The sequence below is a fragment of the Daktulosphaira vitifoliae genome, unplaced genomic scaffold (assembly GCF_025091365.1).
Source record: "Daktulosphaira vitifoliae isolate Bord-2020 unplaced genomic scaffold, ASM2509136v1 Scaffold_2, whole genome shotgun sequence".
In the NCBI taxonomy this organism is placed as follows: Eukaryota; Metazoa; Arthropoda; class Insecta; order Hemiptera; family Phylloxeridae; genus Daktulosphaira; species Daktulosphaira vitifoliae.
The window spans coordinates 1,344,216-1,364,926 of record NW_026099573.1 but is presented as its reverse complement, the minus strand read 5'-3'; the positions used below and the strand labels follow the sequence as shown (position 1 = coordinate 1,364,926).

The 20,711-nt window shown below is 28.0% G+C and overlaps 2 protein-coding genes across 6 annotated transcripts in view; one reads left to right on the top strand and one right to left on the bottom strand.

The window, feature by feature from the left end:
- LOC126899312 (7-methylguanosine phosphate-specific 5'-nucleotidase) overlaps positions 1-13,265 on the top strand; it is a 15,930-nt gene extending 2,665 nt beyond the window's left edge. The window contains exons 1-8 of one of the 3 annotated variants that reach the window (XM_050674095.1): positions 8,990-9,358; positions 9,425-9,541; positions 9,596-9,694; positions 9,759-9,828; positions 11,836-12,058; positions 12,494-12,752; positions 12,832-12,954; positions 13,020-13,265. In XM_050674095.1, the coding sequence (XP_050530052.1) occupies positions 9,524-9,541; positions 9,596-9,694; positions 9,759-9,828; positions 11,836-12,058; positions 12,494-12,752; positions 12,832-12,954; positions 13,020-13,139 (912 nt within the window). In that variant the 5' untranslated portion in view covers positions 8,990-9,358; positions 9,425-9,523 and the 3' untranslated portion in view covers positions 13,140-13,265. Of the gene's footprint in view, positions 1-8,989; positions 9,542-9,595; positions 9,695-9,758; positions 9,829-11,835; positions 12,059-12,493; positions 12,753-12,831; positions 12,955-13,019 lie in introns of those variants that run through there. The other 2 variants (XM_050674094.1, XM_050674096.1) reach the window with 2 other exon arrangements.
- Positions 13,266-13,401: 136 nt separating this feature from the next.
- LOC126899307 (galactosylgalactosylxylosylprotein 3-beta-glucuronosyltransferase S) lies at positions 13,402-19,541 on the bottom strand. Of its 3 annotated transcripts, none has more exons than XM_050674083.1 (7): positions 19,216-19,541; positions 15,139-15,591; positions 14,793-15,057; positions 14,359-14,630; positions 14,097-14,303; positions 13,876-14,020; positions 13,402-13,791 (listed from the first exon to the last, which is right to left on the bottom strand). In XM_050674083.1, the coding sequence occupies exons 2-7, from the start codon at positions 15,451-15,453 to the stop codon at positions 13,745-13,747; spliced, it is 1,251 nt and encodes a 416-aa protein (XP_050530040.1). In that variant the 5' UTR covers positions 15,454-15,591; positions 19,216-19,541; the 3' UTR covers positions 13,402-13,744. The 3 variants fall into 3 exon arrangements, with proteins under 3 accessions (XP_050530040.1, XP_050530041.1, XP_050530043.1); XM_050674084.1 differs by having other exon boundaries at positions 15,139-15,472; XM_050674086.1 differs by lacking the exon at positions 15,139-15,591 and having other exon boundaries at positions 19,216-19,531.
- Positions 19,542-20,711: the final 1,170 nt, after the last annotated feature.

Sequence of the window (20,711 nt, the reverse complement as noted above, 5' to 3'; positions counted from 1 at the left end):
TGAAAAAATTTCGAAAATTAGCGATTTTTAAATTTGTAATTTTTTTGGATATTTCCCCCATTTGCGGGGAACGAGGGAATTTTTTTCAATTTTTAAGGGTAATGTCTTCAACTAGATACGATTTGTGATCTTTTGACGTATTTTTGAAAGAAATCGGTCCAGTGAGAGCTGAGAAAAAGTGGCAACAGACATAAAAAAAAAAAAAAAAAAAAAAAAAAACACATCATAGTAAAATTAATACCTTCTCCGCTTCGCATCGAAGCTAAAAATTGAAAAAATGTCGAAAATTAGCGATTTTTAAATTTTGTAATTTCTTTGGAGATTACCCCCATTGACGCGAAAAGAGATCAATTTTTTCAATTGTTGAGGGTAATGTCTTCAACTAGATACGATTTGGGATCTTTTGACGTATCGTTGAAAGAAATCGGTTCGGTAAGAGCTGAGCAAAAGTTGCAACAGATACAAAAAAAAAAAAAATTAAAAAAAACACATCATTGTAAAATTAATACTTTCTCAGCTTCATATGGAAGCTTAAATTAACTTTTATATTAATTGCTATTTTTCAATGGTCAAAATGAATAATTCTATATGTTTAATCGTGATTTTTGTACCATTTACAAAAAGAAAACAAATGTATAAAATAATTAGTAAAAATATAGACCAACTACTTGGGTTGTACAAAATAAATTAGCATTGCGGTAATTTTGATAAACGATTCGATCAGTTTTCTTATCCCAAATGCAACGCGTTCCTATTGTAACCGATTGAGACTGTAGGTCTCCTAAGAATGTATGTACTATTATTTTATATCTAAAATCAAGAATTAAATTGGGAATGTTAAAACCACTTGACTATTTAAATACTTATATATTTATAAAATTTATCTTGTTTACCTACAGCCTACACCAGTAACATTGCATATATTTTTCACACGATTTTTTATTTCTACAGCTATGTTTAAACATATAATCTTTGGATCAAAATCTGCCCAATTTTTACTGTTTAAATGATTACATTGAACTTCCTGAATAACTGTTTTCACTTGTCTTTCATTGAATGCATCCTTCAGTCTAGGTCTCAACCTAAACCCACCTAAAGATTGAAGAGTTACGTCTTCTCTTTTATTATCAAACTTCCAATGAGGTTTTGATAAAACTAACTTTTTTGACTCCGACATAGCTAACTTTTCTCAATAATATATATAAATTAATAATTATATCGATACGAAATAAATTAGTTTTGTATATAATAACTTAGTGAACATAAAGTCATATTTGTTGCCTTAGTTACATTTGTTAGGCATAGAAACTAATAACTTATTAACTTTAAAACTAACAGTGCAGCGTTTAAAATACAACATTTTTAAAACAAAAAATAAAAAACAGTTTGGAATTAGGGACATTATTTGTGGGATGACAAGTACTGCAATCGCATTCTCTGACTTTTTCAGTGTCCAACAAAAATAAGAACCAAAATATTAAGCTGATACCCAGTAGTCTCGTCGTAAATATATCTTATATTGTAACATCACAAATCAAAGGTGGACCGTTTATGATTTTTTGTTATGTCTACTTATTTATTTTATCGCGCGAAAGAACCTTTTTCTGACACAGCGGTGTCAACCACTCATTATTTTGCCTCTGACCGCTAGATAAGGCGATAAAAGAGAAATATAATTAAAATCGAATTGTTTATCAGTATTGATCCCTTCCAAAAAGACTGGCCGTTATCGATTTGAAATTGCCGTTAGATCGGTGTTGACTCTTCTCTATTCTTTCTTCTGTCATTGACCGTGCTAGGGTGCACACGTTTATTTTTTGATTGACACTTTTTGTACAATGATGGAGTAGAGCCGCCAACGGCGAACGGCCAGGTCTTTTCGACGAAGCATCCAGACCATCGTATGGGTCTCTTCGGAGACCGGGTATCGTTTTCTTTTTTATATTATATTTATGTAATGAGCTATATTTTATTAATTATTTTATTGTAAATTAACTTAATTTTGTTTATGTGTGGAGAGCACGTGTTTTTCTTCTAGCCAACGCTAAGGAGCGAGTGTCCAGACCGCTCCTGGTGTTCTTCATTAATTTCCGATTAACATTAACGGATGTGTTCCAATACCGTCCGTGATGTTTGTAATATTATTTTTTTAAATATTTTATTTTATTTGTATTGCCTTTATTTGTAGACATGGTTTTTAATGCATTCGCATTTTTGTCTATGTTTAACTTAATTTTCTTTTTTTAACAATTAAATTAAATTTCCTTATTAATTTCAACTGTAATATTTATTTTATTGCGCGAGTAACTTAATTACTCGCGTGTATTTCATTCCTATTCCTTAATCTAGACACGGGCTACGGTATGTTTTACATATCAACCATATACAACTTTGATTGTCATAATTGTGTTCTATAAACCACGAGACATTATAGTAATTTATACATATAACGACATATTAACTTAGATTATACTTTTAATTAACTTAAAATTAAATTCCACCTATGGTCCGGTAATCATATCTGATAGGTGTGACACCTCGCCTAGGTGGTGGCGACCCTTGCTACTATAGCTAGTCGTTATGCAAGTGGCAAACCACGTTGTTGTTACAGGCCGAATTACTAATCTAAAAGCCCGCTTGCAATATTTTATCAATATTATTCTTATTTTTTATAAATTACTAATACACGCACAATAAGTTTCAAAATAGACACATATTAAAAGAATGGCCATTTAATATCGCTATGCGTAACAAATAAGGCAGTAACTTATTGATATCAATAATAAAACAAAAAACCTTAAAATTTCATCAATTTTCTTGTAGATTAATTCCAATTGAAGTCAAATTCTCAATCTTTTGATTAAACTTTATTACAGAAAAAGTTAAAGCTATAGTAGTGGTTAAAATTATAAGACACCCTCAAATTTGACCAAAAAAAGTTATATTTCTACAATTTGGAAATGATAAAGTGTGTTTAGATGGTACTCATAGCTTACTTGAATACTTTTATTCTATACAGTATTTTTATAAATTCATATGTTTTAAACTTAAATACAATAGATGGTGAAGAATTAAACATAAAGAATTTTTAGTAGTTATTTTTTCTTTACGCAGTATAAATTAATATATATATATAATGTGATTGGGCAGGATAGCTACGGCAGGACGGTATATATTATCTAAAATAATAATCGGCAGTCGTATAAATTATGTCGAGCAACCAAATCAAGGAAACGCCAAACGTATTATTAATTAATGTTTCTTATTTTTATAACGGTGCAGATTTTTGTTGTTTACATTAATAAGTTGACAATTGTATTTACTAAATTAACCGTTTATTAACAGAATAACACAATTTATCATCATAATTTAAACTATAAAATTTCAATACATAATTTTTTTACGTTGACTTTTAAATACTTTTAAAGTTACTATACATTAAACATTAGGAAATACAATTTTTTAAGTAAATTGGTAAGGGGTGATCAGCTCAGCTCCCATTCTATCTGTGTTCTAAGAAGTGGGCGTTTGTTCCTTATTAGCCTAGGGGCGCTTTTTGGGTAAATCCGGCCTTGCCTGCACAGCACATTAATCCAACATGTTTAACTTCAATATCTGATCCATCATCAACATTAAAGTCATCCAAATTATCCTTATTATGGAAATTTTATAAAGATAAGGTTGAAAAAGTCAAATCCACTCGGTCATCAACTGCATCTCTAATAATAGAGTTTAATAAATATATGCAAGAAAGTTATATAGACCGTAAAGATAATCCTTTAAAATGGCGGTATGAACAAAAACTTGTTTACCCTTATCTCTATAAACTTGTTATGAAACGTCTCTGCATAACTGCAACAAGTGTCCCTTGTAAAAGGATTTTTCAGAAGCTGGTCAAATAATAACTCTTAAAAGAAATCGCTTAGACGCAAAAAAAACATCACAGCTCATATTTTTACACAACATTTTATAGGCATAAAATGTCATTTTATTTCATGATATTTTCATAATAAGATATTGTTATTTACTTAATTTCATATAAAATTGTTCATTTGTTTAATAAAAAGGTTTAATATTTGTTAAACGACAAAAGAACAGCTCTAAAAAATACTTTTATCATGATTAACTTATATAAACTATGATATTATCTTATAGCGCGGTCGCGACTACAATAATACCAATATAATATTTTTTGAACTTTGAACTGTTAATTTCAAACTGAAACAGTTCGGAATAGTTCATTCAAGTGAATAGTTCGAGGTAAAAGGTGATAATGTGAAAGATGCCTTTTACGACGAACTAACTGATACATATGAGGGCATTACTGGGAACGTGATAAAGATTGTAATAGGAGACTTGAATGCAAAATGCGGATGGGAACCACAATACTTCCCTTGCATAGAGAAAGAGAGTTTGCATAGTAACAGCAATGACAATGGTCAGCGATTGATAACGTTTGCAACATCAAATGGGTTGACTGTTAGTAGTACTACGTTCCCACACAAAAATATTCACAAAGTCACGTGGAGGTCACCGGATGGCGAAACCTTGAACCAAATTGACCACGTCCTCATACAGACTAGATACCGTAGTACCATTTACGATGTAAGAAGCCAGAGAGGCGCCGATTATGCACGGACTACTTTTTTTTTTTTTTTTCCTCCACAATCCGGCATATTGTGGACCGCCCTGGAACTACCGCGATGTATTGCTTCAGGGCGGCCCACGCCCTCTAAAACTCACACCACCACGTTGTGAATCAGCCCGAAATTAATCAAGAGCTGATTCACAACGTGGTGTGGCCTCCCCCGTTAGCCGGATCCCAAAAGTCGGGATCCGTTGCCCGGGTTGCACCACGTGGAGGTGGGGGCAGGACTTTGCGTGCACGGACTACTTAGTGATTGCAAAACTTAGATCAAAGTTAAAAAGCCAATCGAAATTAAAGCAAGAAAAAAGGATCAAAATTAATCTAGAGTTACTCAAAGATGAAATCGTGAGGAAGAATTATGAGAACGAAGTCACGAAGAACCTTAAAGAGAATAATGCACAAATGAACATTGATCTGGATTAGTAAATAGTGAGAAACGCTGTTAACAAAGCAGCGGCCACTAGTATTGATGAGCTAAAAAGGTCAAGAAATACTTGGTATAATGATATTTGTAGACAGACGCCGAAAATCGAGAAATGAATTTATTAAAAACAACACTCAAATGACTAAAGAAAGTTTCATACGGGAACGTAAAGCCTGCAAAAGTACTCTTCGAAGAGAAAAAAGAAATTTTTATCAACATACTTCAAACAGCAGAGAACGATCATACACAAGGGAGAACTAGAAACTTTTTTAGAGCCATTAAACAGTATAAGCATTTTAACCCTATATGGAATGCAATCAGAGATCAAGACGAACAAATGATAATGGAACCAGAATCAAGAGCTGAGAGATGGAAAAGGTATTTTGAAAATTTACTAAATGGGAGAATGCCAGATCAGCCTGTAGCTCATATCGATTATGAAAGAGCGGAGCCCTATGTCGAGGATGTTAGCCTAGAAGAAGTAAATAGAAATAATAGAAGAAGTGTATTATTTGGCCTGAAAAATTGGAAAGCACCGGGTACCGATAATATTCCAGCAGAACTCTTAAAATACGGAGGTGAGGAGCTGCATTTAGTAATCCACAGACTGTGTCACCTAATATGGATGGAAGAACGAGTACCGGATAGCTGGAATGAGGCAATCATCATACCATTGCATAAAAAAGGAGACAAGACAAAGTGTGACAATTATAGAGGGATATCGCTCTTAAACTCCGCGTACAAGGTCTTCTCTAGGATATTACTGAATCGCATTATCCCTTATGCGGAGGATGGCCTAGGTGAGTACCAATGTGGTTTTCGGAAAGGTCGTTCAGCCACAGAACAATTATCCATAATAGGTCAAATAATTGAAAAGAGATGCGAATATCGGCAGAATATGTGGCAACTCTTCATAGATTTTAAAAAGGCCTATGATAGTATACACAGAGAGAGTCTCTACAATATTATGGATGAGTTTGGTTTCCCAAAAAAGTTAATAACGCTAACTAAAATGTGCATGGAAGACACGAGGTACAGAGTAAGAACACAGAATGTAACATCGAAAACCTTTACAGTGGAAACCAGACTAAAACAGGGGGATGCTCTTTCCCCAGTACTTTTCAATCTTGCCTTAGAGAAGGTAGTAAGAATACTACAGGACAATGAAGGTGGTTTACTAATCGGCCAGAATAAGATACGGCTCCTCGGATTCGCTGACGATTTGGATATACTTGGCGATTTGCTTGCAGACACAGCTAACGCTGCCAGAGTGCTAGAAGAAGCAGCGAAGAAAATTGGTCTTGAAATAAATACTGAGAAAACGAAGATAATGGAACTATTAGATAGTGGGAGGACCTCAGTAAGGTGGAGAATTTAGCATACGAAAAAGTTAGCGATTTTAAATATCTGGGAGCAACGTTAAGTACAAAGAATAATTGGTCAAAGGAAATAAGTATTCGGATAAATAAAGCTCAAAAAACGTTCTACACAATGATGAAATTCTTTACATCCAAAATTCTATCTAGAAAAACGAAAGCAAGATTGTACACGGCTCGAATCCCGACTCTCACGTATGGTTGTAAAGCGTTGACAACGACCAAACAAACAGAAAGAAACCCGAGGACTTTTGAGCACAGAGTGTGGAGGAAAATATGCGGACCAGTCATCGATGAAACAACGGGAAATTGGCGGAGAAGGTACAACAGAGAACTATATGACATGTTGGAAATAGCACCGGTAACAAGTTTTATTATGGGCCAAAGAATACAATGGTTAGGACACATAGCGAAAAGAAGAGAGAACGAGATAGCCAGGGTAGCATTGGAATGGAAACCACAAGGAAAAAGACCTAGAGGCCGAAGAAAAGATGGATCGTCGTGGTAGAAGAAGATTTAAGAATCCTTTGAGTTGAAGACTGGAGAGAGACAGCCCAAGATAGAGATAGGTGGCGAAGCGTAGTAATGGCGGCAAAAACTCTTACAGAGTAGGAATGCCAGTAAAAGAAGAAGAAGAACTATTAGGTTCAAACTGAAACAGTTTGGAATAGTTCATTCAAGTGAATAGTTCGATTGAACTATTCACTGCAGAAAGTCAACTAACTCGCATTACCATCCATACGGATGACAAAACGGTCGATCGTCAGTATAGCAACGATAAGCTGACCCCTCTGCTATATAAACTATATATCACAATTTTTAATAAAAAATTACTATTTAAAAACAGTAACATCTCTGAATTTTTAACTGTAAGTCTATTACGCCTTTCAGTAATTTTGTATCCCGCTTTAGAAAATGTCTGTTCGCACGGAACAGAAGTTAAAGGAACACATAATCTCAACAATAAAAGATCAAATAAGTTAAGAAACATCATCTTCCTCTTATTTCACCATAACAAAGGATCCGACTTTCTTTTTATTATAGTCTCATTTAAATACCTATCTAGCTTAATAATTGCTTCAATAGTAGTTTTTTTTGATGAAGTTACCACTTCAAAAAATAAAAATATTTGATTAAATAACATAATCATTTTTTTTTTGTTGTTATACCTGGGAGTCAAACTGTTTTCAAATGTTGATAAAAAACTGATGAAACGAAACTAATACCAAATCTTTTTTTCTTTTCAATATCTCATTATGCTCAAAAAATGTATACAAAGTCAAAGCAAATTTAGTGTATTTTAAAATGGTAAATATCCAAAAACTTGATTTCTAGGAAATATTGAGCAATAAAGTCAAAAATCATACAATTTCTGGTAACAATTGTCGATTTTGTAGTATTTTTCATAGCAACTCAACATCTACATTCTCATTTAAAACAAAACCAAATTATAGATTATTTAATATACTATACAGAATTTAATTTTTCTTAGTTATAATAAATCGATCTACTACCTATTTGAATAATTTTTGGATCAAAATAAAATTTCTAGAGATAATAAATAAAATAATTTCTAACAATCAACATCCTTTTTTGAAAATCCTATAATAAATCAAAGTACTTGGAAGGGGCAAAATCATTATACCATTTCTTTTTAAATACGCACCAAAGCGTTTTACTTATGACAAAGAGTTCAATAAGTCATACTATCAATCAATACTAATTTAAAAATATCCCAATTAAAAAATACAATAAAAATACTGCACTTAACTTTTTTTTTTCATTTTTAGCATTATATAAATAGTTAACTATTAGCACCTCGCCAAGTGCTGTAGTGCTCATACCAGTGTTAAAAATTGACTTTTTTTCTCAATAGTGTGCCCAAAAAAATTGGCTAGGGGCGTCAAACTTCTAAATTCAGTTCTAATTTATACATGTTGTATCTTTTACATTCAATTAACAGAGACCATTAAAGGGGCTGAGTTTATAAAAAAGAAAACCAAAGACTATTTTTTTATATGAATAATCACATTTTAACTAATGATGGGCATAATCAAGATATTTCGATTATAAGCAAAATAATCGTAATTTCGTAATTGAATTAGTATATTTTAAATTTCAATAATAGTACACATACATTCTATATTAGTACGTAGTATTATTAAAACATCTTATTTATATTTCTTTACTTATACTTAATTGAATAATTTGGTTATAAGTTATAAATGTATTTAATGTAATCGAAACATACTCAAAATCATTGGGAATAATCGATTACTATTATCAAAAGAATAAACGATTTTTATTTCGATTAGAATTTCAAGAGATTCTCTGGATTACTAATAATTCGATTATGCCCATCACTAATTTAAAATATGTGGATGGATACCATTAGCAGTTTTAAAATTGGTGGTTTGTTAACCGTTCTTTTTTAAGATTATTAAAAAACCAAGAGATAGCGTTAGTTTTCCATCACGGTAAGAATAGAGCGGCCTAGTCAACGGTTTACCAAATAGACAGTTACTGTAGGTCGTAGCATAGATTAAATACACATATGTATTTAATCTATGGTTGTAGTTACATAATCCCGAACAAGCAAGAACTACTCAAGTACTCAGGTTTTATTGTAATCAATTGGGGTACAACTGTATTTTGTGCCACCGACGGAACGATAGTGTAACGACCAAGTATAATCGGTCCTACTCGTTCCACCAATGTACTCGTTACTTTGGACCGATTACACGAGTACGGACCCATCACTACTAACGTATCCACTGTAGAATTGTTAACTTCTAGTCGTTAAATAATCGTAAATTAAAAAAAATGTATTTTAATACCTTGACTTTAAACGATAAGCATTAAATTAACTACCATTTTTAATATCAATCCTAATGCTTAAAATTATGATAAGTAATATTAAATTTTTATCAATTATTCTCGGCACAAATTTTCTTAATTGTCATGTTATTGTTTTAGTATTCTACTACATTACAGAATATTCTTATAACTAATACTAAGTATAATTTATTATTATACTAATTATAACTAAGAAAAAAAGTTATTTAGGAAATAAATATGGATTACAGTAAAGAGGTACCTAAATTGTAATACAATTATATTTCTCATGACATAATTTTTTTTTACTAGATAATAGAGAAGTGTGGTGCTAAAGTTCATATAAAATACCAAGATGTAGTGAACAAAAAATTACAACAGATAATTTATGATGGTTTTGAAAAATTACAAGTATAATTTAAAAATTTTAATAAAAATATCTTTTTTTTTCACATTTTCAAACTTATTTGTATAGATCATATCAGACTTTGATCGGACCATATCCTGTTCTGAGCATAACAAAATACCTACCAAAAGTAGTTTCTGTAAGTTATTTATATATTATGTCTAGATATACATTTTTTTTTTTAATTTATCACAAAAGATATATTAAAAAGCTAATTTAATCTCCTAAAATAAAAATGAAATATTAAATTCTATGATCTAAACATTTTTTTAATCTATTTTATAATTTTTCTAATAACTTAAATAATCTTTTAGAATTTAAAAGGTACACTGAGAAGTATGCACTCACAATTTTTCTATACAAAAATATGACTTATTAGAAAGATTTATTTTTATTATTAATTTGTTCAATCTGTAAATTACATATTTTTACAATAAGCACAAGTAATCTTGTGACAAAGGTGAGTTTATATAGAATGTTCAGTAATTAAGGAAACAGGTAAATTGTTACAATCAATAAAAACAATAGAAAACCTTTTCTTTACTTGCTGAACTCCTATATAAATACCAGAGATATGATTCAAGAAACTGCTTATTAGCAGTACTTATTGTATTGAAAAGATAAGGCCTTTTTCTATGTAAATACACAATTTTAAAAAGTTGTTTTAATCAGGTCTTACTCTTTATGATTAAAAAAAAATATATTAGGTATTTTTTATAATTTATAGTCTTTTATCAAATTTTTGAAATTAACATTTTTTTGAAGTGAAACTTCTTTATAGACGGTCCAAAGAAAAAGATAATTTATACATCACGGTAGGCCATAACATTTGACCGTCAATGACGGATTCTATTGTTTTATTATACATCCCTCGATTAATAAAATGTTAACTATATACTTAATAAAACAATTGAATAGTAGAATATAGTTTGTATTCTACGATTGTTTATAATTTATTGTAAATATGTAAATAAATATTTTGGATGTTAAATTCATAAAACTTGATTTTTAATATTAAAATATTAATTTTTAATTTATATATTGCTTTTTAATAACAATAATTTATTACTAATGTATATAAATTTATAATTTTTGTTAATTTAATTCACTTAATATGAATATAAAAAAAAAAAGCAGAGCATTTAAAATTTAATTTTTCAAAATAAATTAGTATATATAATTTATATAAATATATAATAATTAATTGATAATATTAAATATAATTTATTACTTATATTATTATCCTTATTGATAACAATATGCTTAGATAATATTTATTATTTACACTAGTATTAATCATTTATTTGTTATTTGTTATTTATTTATATTAATAATGAAATAGGTAAATTGTGAATAATAAATAATTAATAAAAATATTGATTTAAAATAATTTATTATGTTATATATAAATGAAAATCTGCAATTTTATTTTTTATTATTATTGCATATAATTAATGTAAATAAAAATAAATATTATCTATATGTATTTTCATAAATAAATAATAATAGAAAGTAATTTTATTTAAAACTCATTAAATAAGTTATTTTAAATAAATTTGATTGTACATAAAAATTTAAAAAAAAAAACCACATCTATTGTGGTTTTTTTCTTTGAAAAATGAAATTTAAATTTTCACTGAATATCTTCATATTATCCAATCAAGAATTTACATTAGTTATTTCAGTTATCATAAGCACATTATATCTTTTGTAACAGTAGAATAAGAAAATTATTGATAAATTAAATTAATTTCAATAGAAAATACAAATTTTAGGTGTAAGTTTTTATTTAACTCTAATATAAACCTAATATACTATCAGTTGAATAACTTTGAATGAAGTTTCACTTCATCCGCACATATAATAAAACACACTGATTTTTTTAACTAGTTACACTAAACCGTATTTACTACATTTTGTTAAGGTAAAAATTATTTTCATGTCAAGAAAACATAAAGGTATATAAAATCTTTATTTCTTTTAAAATGTTTAAGCATTTGAAGCAGATGATTTCTAAAATATTTGTTTATACTTTAGAGATTTGATCTGTTAAAGTGACTTTCTGTGTTTTTTTTGATAATTTTATTATTCTCAGGAATTCATTGCATAAAAATATTGTAACCTAAAGATTAAAGTATACTTCTAGGTGTATTTGAATCATGTAAGAGTCTGACAAAAGATTATAAAGAAAAAGCTCAAGCATTATATCATAAATATAGACCTATTGAAGATGATCCAAATATGACAGTAGAAGAAAAGCTACCTTATATTGAAGATTGGTGGAATCAAAGTGAAGCGTTATTAAAAAGTATAAGATTTTGTTATGAAGATCTTGATATAGCTACAAAAGAAGCTAATGTTAAACTTCGGTAATTTTAGAAAAAAAAATGATGTATTCAGTTGTCAATTGGAGGTTAAATAAACACTCTATTACAAATAAATTATGTTTTATATCTGTATTAAACAGAACCATATTTATTATAATTGACATCGTAGGAAAATATCAAAAAAAAATTTGGCCTTTTTTAGTTATACATCCATTCTTAATTTATTAATAAGTATTTTTTCAGTTGATAAAAAGCCAACTAAACTAATGTCAAAATAGACGGCAGCATAATTTTTGTTTGTCTAATCAAAATTCAAATTTGATTTAATTTAAATTAATTTTTACCTCGTGTAAAATATAGTAATTTAAAAATTAATTTTGTATTCTCATAAAAAACTATAAAATATGCAAATAATTATTACTTTTTTTTAATTCGTTTTAAGGACTACAAAAATCATGATGCTTCTTTTTTTTATAGAGATGGCTGTACAAAAGCTTTTCAAAATTTATTTCAACACAATGTGCCTGTTATCGTTATGTCTGCTGGTATTGGAGATGTTGTTGAGTTGACGTTGGTTCATGAAAAACTATTTACTAAAAATGTATCTGTAGTATCAAATTTTCTTAATTTAGCTTTAGATAATGATGGAAATACTATTATTAATGGATTTAAAGATTATCCTATCATTCATGTTTTCAATAAAAATGAACATAGATATTTAGAAGCCCATAGCAATGTAAGTAAAAATTATATTATTACTTAGATATTTAAAATGCATCTAAGCGTAAAAATCATGAAAGAATTGTGTTTTTTAGGATACCATGTTGAGTGGACGTTTGAATGTTATTCTTTTAGGAGATTCTTTAGGAGATGCCAATATGGATGGTGGAATCCCGTATAATAATGTACTACGCATTGGCTTTTTAAACAATGATGTTGTAAGTGGTTATTTAATCACTCTATTCTAATAAATTACGATTCAATAAAATATTTATGGTTATAGAAAGATGAAAACGATCCATATTTACACCAATATGAACATGCATTTGATATTGTTTTAATACAAGATCAGACTATGAATGTACTAAACTATATCATAAATGAAATTGAAAACTGCAAATGAATTTCCCATTTTTTATTTCTTTGATTTTTGTTCTATATTGTCATACTTACAAATTTGTGAGTATTGTCTTGAAGTATTGATTTATCGTTTTGTTATTATTATTAAACAATATTTCTATTTTAAGTATATATTTATTTTATTGTTATCATAAATAAGCTCAACATAATAATATATTGGTTTAGTATTTTTTTTTTATAAATAAATAATAACAAAAAATTTCATTATATCAATAATTTGTATAACAAACATAATTAAAAAAAAATTTTTAACAGCAATAACAAAGGAACTATAAATTACCCTCTGTCGTTATCTTTATTGACACAGAAATTTAACAGTTCTATTTAAAAATCAAATTGTAAAATTAACATTAAATAAAGGTATATGCAATAATGTACAATTATTTAAATATTGATTATTCTTGTCTGATACTAACATATTGAATAAACTATATGCAATACTAGACATAAATATGGGCACCAATTTTTTTTATTCTCAAGTAATAAAAAATAAAGGATCTTTGTCAAGGAGGTGTGATTACTTTATTTCACGTAAATACATTTAAAAGTAAATCATAATTTTTATGTTCATCATAATTATATTATACTTCACAGCCTGAAAATGTTCCCATGTTTTGTTATATAAGTACGATTGCCTGAAATTAGAGTATTTTTTATTAGTTGTTTTTAAAAGAGTATTGACTTTTAACAAAAACTTTATTTCATAGAACAAATCAAACCTTTTACTGAATCACTTATGGTTCCTATACCCAATAATGTTAATTGCTCTAAAAGTTTTGTAAGTGACCCAGGAAGTGTAGATTTTGATTTGATTGATAAGACTGATGGTAACTTTTTAACAGTTTGAGTATGCCAAACCAAAATCTAAAATTTGTTAGTATGCTTAAGTAGTATCAAAAAATAAAATAAAATTGTTCATAAAAAAACTTTTTTATCTTACCTTTGTACAATTTTCTGCTTTAGGTTCAATATCTTCTAACTGAATATTCAACGCTGTAAGAAAACTATCCTCTTCAAAACCTGCCTTGTAAGGCATGGTAGCTTGAGGGTATTTAAAAATAAGCTGAATATTTACAGCAAAGCCAGCCATATCAACTGGAAATTTCCGACTAGCTGGCCAACCATCAAAAAATCCAATGACTTTACCCTAAAAACATTTAAAATTAAATAAGGAATTAAATTGACTACTATATTAATGTTACTTTCTCTACAATAGGTGAACTAATTCCATAATCTCCTACCAAACCAACAGGAAACATAGATATTTTTTTTGTGGTCCGTATTTCTTTAAAAAGATTCAAATGAAATGTATTATCATCGTCACCAAAATACAGAATCGCGTTCGTATCACTTTTGTTATGATTTTGACGAATCCAATCAAGAGCAGCTCTTCGATTGGATACTCCACGAGGCACGACGTTTTTTTTTTTGTATAATGTAGGCATCGGGCTAGCTATATAAGTATATGGTATTCCTGAAGAATAAATTTTCAATTTTACTCATTAATTATATTAATATTTTCATAATGATGATTTTAACTAGTGATGATAAATAATGAATAGTAATTATCGAACTATTTGAGTAGTTTAAAAAAATATAGTTATTCGAAAATGATCATCTTTATTTTTAATCTTACCAAATTCAGGAAGAATGATTTTGAGTTGCTCGCTGCAATCTGGCCGATCATCAGCGACTATCCAATATAGCCTAGGTACATGCATTAGTGTTTGACTAAGCCTTATAATTTCAGCAATTTGCTCTCGTCGAGGATATGTTGGTGTTATAAAGTATATTAAAGCCATATCTTTAATACTAACTTTTTTAGAATTAATGTTTGTTGTTAATAAATCCTTTTCTTTTTTTTCGATGTACTCTAATTGAAGGTTGTTACCATTATGAATCTTTTGGTAGAAAATTGTATATGAAAAAATAGGTATAATATATATTAAAATTACTAGTAAAAAAAGCAATAAATTTATTACCTGAGTGTCATGAGTTTTGCAAATTAAATAACTTTTGTTTTTTTTGACATAAGAATATAAAGGTGACCATTGATGTTTAGAATCCATTTGAGCTATCAATCTACCATTATTTTTACTCGAAGAGTAACTTGGTAATGTGTAACAAGGAGAAATCAATGATTTATAATACAATATTGCAGTAACAATAGTTAAAGCTACCATGATAACTAACAATAACACCATATTTTTTCGTTTATACGTTTGAAATAAATACATATCGGCAGAAAAACTCTTATTTAGACATATTAAATTCAGATTAATTTGCCAAACTATCATAGTTCATTTTGAAGTGAAGCTAATTTAAAAAACAAAATTTTATTTCCATTAGTCGAAACATTAGCATAGTTGTTAAGACCATTAACTGTCGTTCATTAATATAATATGAAAAATTTGATATTAAATATTTCAAGTTACCTGCAAAAATAATAATTTCAGACATGAACTATATACTAATAATAATTACTATTGTATACGAAAGTTACTTAAATTGCCGAAATCCATTTATTATAGTCGTATTTAGGTTGCAAGTTTTTAGTACGGTATTTCAACGAATTAAATATATTTTTTTATCAACTTTTTTTGAAAAACTTACAAATAAATTTTCAAAGATAGTGAAATTAGTTGCTATAAGTGGAAAAATCTAGAATACAACCCTGTCACTAATTTTAAACAATGGAGATTGTATGAGAATTTTCAATTTAATTATTATTCCAGATAGGCTCATCAAAAATCTATGAAACTTGCATCATTCATAACTGCTAGAATAAATTATATTTGTAGCTGGTTACTAATTTCTTTGAACCCATTTTACAACATTGCACAATTAAAGTATTAAAAAATGGTAGCATGGTAGTGTTGCGGCACAGTATAGACGTGGCATAGTTGGAACAAGTATTGATGATATCTGACAGTGATTAAAATCACTATCAAAAATATCACAACATTATACTTATATTAAAGTATATTGTAAATATAATTATTATAATAAAAGCGTATTTTAATGGGTTCATTGGCGATTTTTTAGGGTGGTATGGGATGTTACCCCCTCCCCAACGTTTATTAAATTTATTAGTGATCCGTATCTTTCAGGGTTGTTACATTTTAATTTGCAATGTTAAAATTAAGTTTAAGACGTATATTTAATATTTATAATATTAAGGTTAGTCTTGAAATTTTCAAGTTAGATCATCATAGGCAGAACTACAACCTGGATTATGACCCAGGCTAATGAGGTCCTTAGTTTGAAATTATTTTTCTAATCTTATTTATTTAAAAAAATTACATTATTAATAAAATTATTTTAATGAGTAAAAATTGTGTAAATAACTACCATCACAGTTATTCAACAAATCAATTAACAGTTAATAACAATTACAACCATAAATTTTAATATAATATATGTCAGGACATACCTAGCCGAGATAGAGGTCAAAATCATTCTAGGTGAAAATATTTATGTTGCAAAGGTTATAATTCAATTAGGTGGCATATTATAAATCATTCTTTTATACAGGGTGTTCAGTAAGTCAGGAAACGGGTCAATTGTTACAAACAATGAGAACAATAGAAACCCGTTTCCTGACTTACTGAACACCCTGTATAACGTTATGTATAATTTTCATCATTTTGGAGGAATTAATTTTATTGTTGGCGAGTCTTAGACTTTATATTCCACCTTTAATTCTGCTAATTCACTCCTATGCTTCTCACTCAAAAAAAAATTTTAAACTTATTGAAAAAATATATATCTAATTTTGACTATGATCATCATTGTGTTTAAAGAACATTCGAAATATTTACAAATAAAATCGATCGTTGTAGCTTAAATATCATTTTAGGTTAATTAAGAGGTGTTACATAAGAAAATATTTTTTCAGTTAATTGTTTTTCTTGTCATCTATGATAAATTTTGATTATTGTAAATACTGATAATTTTATGAGCAGTGATATATTTAAAAATTCCAGTAAATGTGTGTGACATATGTATTTATAATTTAAATTGAGTTCATAAAAATATTATTACAATTAAGGGCATATTTGAGTTTTTTGGTCCCATTTACCAAATATATTAATTTAATTATTCTTACAACATATAATTAAATAAAGAATAAAATTAAGTTTAAATAACCGCTAAACCCAAGGTCGCATGCATTTAGGAATTGTGCCGCAGGAGGTGCACAATTTTGTCACCCCAACAACTTTTATTCTACTTCTCAAAAAAAAAAAAATAAGGTTTTCAACTCTATAGTTTTTGTTGCTTCGAATTTAGTATCGCCCAAAGTTATCGCAACCAGTATCCCTTATATATAAACCAAAAAACATGTTTTTAAAATAACCTTAAATAGACACATGTCAAAATATAAAAGTAATGGAAAAGTACTCACATTATGCCAAATTTCAATTACATATGTTGGTATTTAGACAAACACAATAATAATAATAATAAACGTAAACTGAATATGAACTATTTTATATTACATTTAAATGAGTTCGATCGGTTTTTAGTGAAAAGAGTCAACTTATAAACTGATTAATAAACTTCTTTTTTAGGTTTAAGATGATATTTGGCCAACTCATAATATTCATTTTTTTTATCATGTAAATGCAAGTTTGTATTTATGTAACGGCTATAGTGCTATGTCTAAAAATAAATATTTCAGAGAATTCTAGTCTGAGAAAGATTATTTATCTATTAAATCTTGAGTACGTGTTTAATAGTTCATAAGGACTATATAANAAAATATTAACTGGATCAAAAGTTATTTAAGTTGTCAGTGAGTGGTGGGCCACCCTGTATAACGTTTCTTTACAAGAATATAATTTCAATGTCCAGTTGTTTATACATAAAATAACTCATAATAAATGTTTTTTTTATATTAGAATAATAAGTTATAATGATAAATAAGCAAAAAATAATTTTTTTTACGCGTTTAAAATATTGCATTTAGTGAATAATTTACTGCAAAATTAATAAAAGTAAAAAAAAACTTCACACGCATCAGCTATTTAGTGATCTACCTTTAAATTTTAATAGATTCTTTAAATCTAAAAAAATCACCAAAATTATTAAAAATTACAGTTGTATATCCTGAAAAAAATTTTGTTGAGCCACTATCTATGCTTAAAATAATTAAGGACATATGAAATTCGGCAGTATTTCATATGATGCCAATTATACAGTGCTAGGGTATTCAACACTACATTTATTTTTACTTGGGGCTATAAAGAATAATGAATAGCTCGTGACCTCCAGCTGATAATAAAAAATATTAGCTTGATTAAAAAAACGTATTTTCAAAAACAACAACTCTTTATGTAAGAAAATTTGTAAAATAAATTACTTTGTATATAATAGTAACACAAAAAAACATCATGTTTTTGTAACAACTAAGTTAAAATAAGTATATCTATTATGATTAAGTTTCTTTCAGGTAATCATAATTAAATAAACATTTTTTTCATCTCAAAAAAAAAAAAAAATGACAATACAGAAAAACATTTCATGGATCTTAAGTTCTTAGAAAAATATTAAATTTGTATTTCAGTATTAACACTTAATAAATATATAACTTTAATATTTTATATCAGGTTTAACAAGATAAACTTTAACTGAGCACTAATAAAAAAAAAAATTCATAAGTTATCTCTTTTTTGAGTTTTAAAATCGAAACTGTGGCATAATTTTTTATATTGAAAATGTTGTTTTGACGAAGGTGAGGAGGGAAAAAAAAGGCGTTTGAAGCTTTATACACGGCGCCTGCATCACTAAATGATTAATGCTGCTCTATGTTACCAAGTGTAATAGTTGTGTTTAAATTGTAAAGCCCTAGTTTTTTGTTATGTATAACTTCATAATATATACTTCATATTTACCACTTGTTTCTAGTTTTACTACAATAATCGTATACGTCACATTGCATAAATTATTCAGGACACCTATTAAACTAAAAACCTTAAAAAACTACCTTTACTTAAAAATAAATTTTGCTGTCTGTGATAGTCAACAATAACACAACCATTTAAACTTAATTTACTTACCAATTTATTAATATGACCAAATTTAAAGAAGTTTTTTCAAGCATCATTATGAAATTATAATCTTATAAGGCTTGACATTTATAAATTACTAATGAAAATTTTTTTACACTTTTTATAAATTTGGGTTTATGAACAATGTAAGACGGATTATTGTTTACTCGCACATATTAGTGACTGTTCAGTAAATTCACCAACGAACCACCACTAGTCAGCAACAACCAGCGGTGGCCGTCATCGTTTTAACTTGCAACAATGAAGGCAATGACTAACATCGTGCCTTGGCTGGACGATCCTTCTCTTTCACTACAAGTCACTAGTAGTATCCAAATAGTATTAAATTATTCAACATTCGTCGTTATCCCCTCTTAATCCTAAATTGTTCAATCAACAAAAGGTATGTGAAGCTTGTGTTGATTATTAAAAAAAGAAGAGCTAAATCTTATAACGTTATTATTTTTTAATGAACTTTAAGTTACTAATTACCAATATTCACATAAAACTATACTTTTTATAGTGATAATTTAGTAACAATTAATTAACTATTATTAAAAAATAATTTTTATTCTCTGTGGTTGTTAATTAATAATAAATGACGATATTGATATATTTTATGTTATTGAAGCATAATAATGATTAATATATTTTCAACTTTGACTTGCAAATTTGATTAATCACTAGGGTAATTGAAAACTGAATTTTAAAATTCCAGATCTTTAGGGTCATTATGTTTAGTTCAAAAAAATTTTATATTTTAAATTAAAATAGCAAACACAGAGAAAATTCGGAAGTAATAGTAAAACAAGTTTTTTATGATATGTTCCTTTTGTATTACGAATTTCTGTTAGCCACTGGTTAATATTGCCTATGGCAAAACTGGTTCTATTCAAACGATTTAGTTAAAACAAATGTATGTCAACTAGTGATGTAACGAAATAATATTTCGGTAACGGAATTTATTCTTCAGCAGAAACATATATTACAAGAAAATATATTTAAAAAAAAAAAAATAGAAATAAATAATTTCTTTGAGAATATGAAATCAAAATTAAAAATAACGAATGTTTATTGAAACTTTATAAAGGAAAATAATCATACTTACTTGTTAGATAGTCACATGATAACAAAAAAAAAAGCAGTAGCACAGTATGGACGTGGTATAGTTGGAACAAATATTGATGATATCTGACTGTGATTAAAATCACTATTAAAAATAAATGCTTCGATGCAAATCTTTAGATTGTGTTTAATTTTTAGAAATTGGTGGATTATTCCAAAAACAACATGAACTCAGGGGCGCCAGAACTATTTTTACATGGGGGGAGATAATTAAATAGCTAAAACTCGGTCCCCTTGGTTGTTACTAAGCTAATAAACGGTTTTAGCTATTTTTTGGTGGATTATAGTGATCAAATAAAAAAAATTATTGATTTTAATTTTAGCTTCGATGCGAAGCTGAGCTCGTTTTACTAAGATGCGTTTTTTTTTTTTTTTTTTTT

Bases quoted from the DNA above. Each gene is read 5' to 3' on its own strand.
- LOC126899307 (XM_050674083.1), bottom strand. From the start codon at position 15,453: ATGATAGTTTGGCAAATTAATCTGAATTTAATATGTCTAAATAAGAGT. The intron at 14,631-14,792 runs GTAAGATTAAAA...TTTATTCTTCAG, and splicing joins AATCATTCTTCCTGAATTTG to GAATACCATATACTTATATA. The intron at 14,304-14,358 runs GTAACATTAATA...AAATGTTTTTAG, and splicing joins GTTCACCTATTGTAGAGAAA to GGTAAAGTCATTGGATTTTT.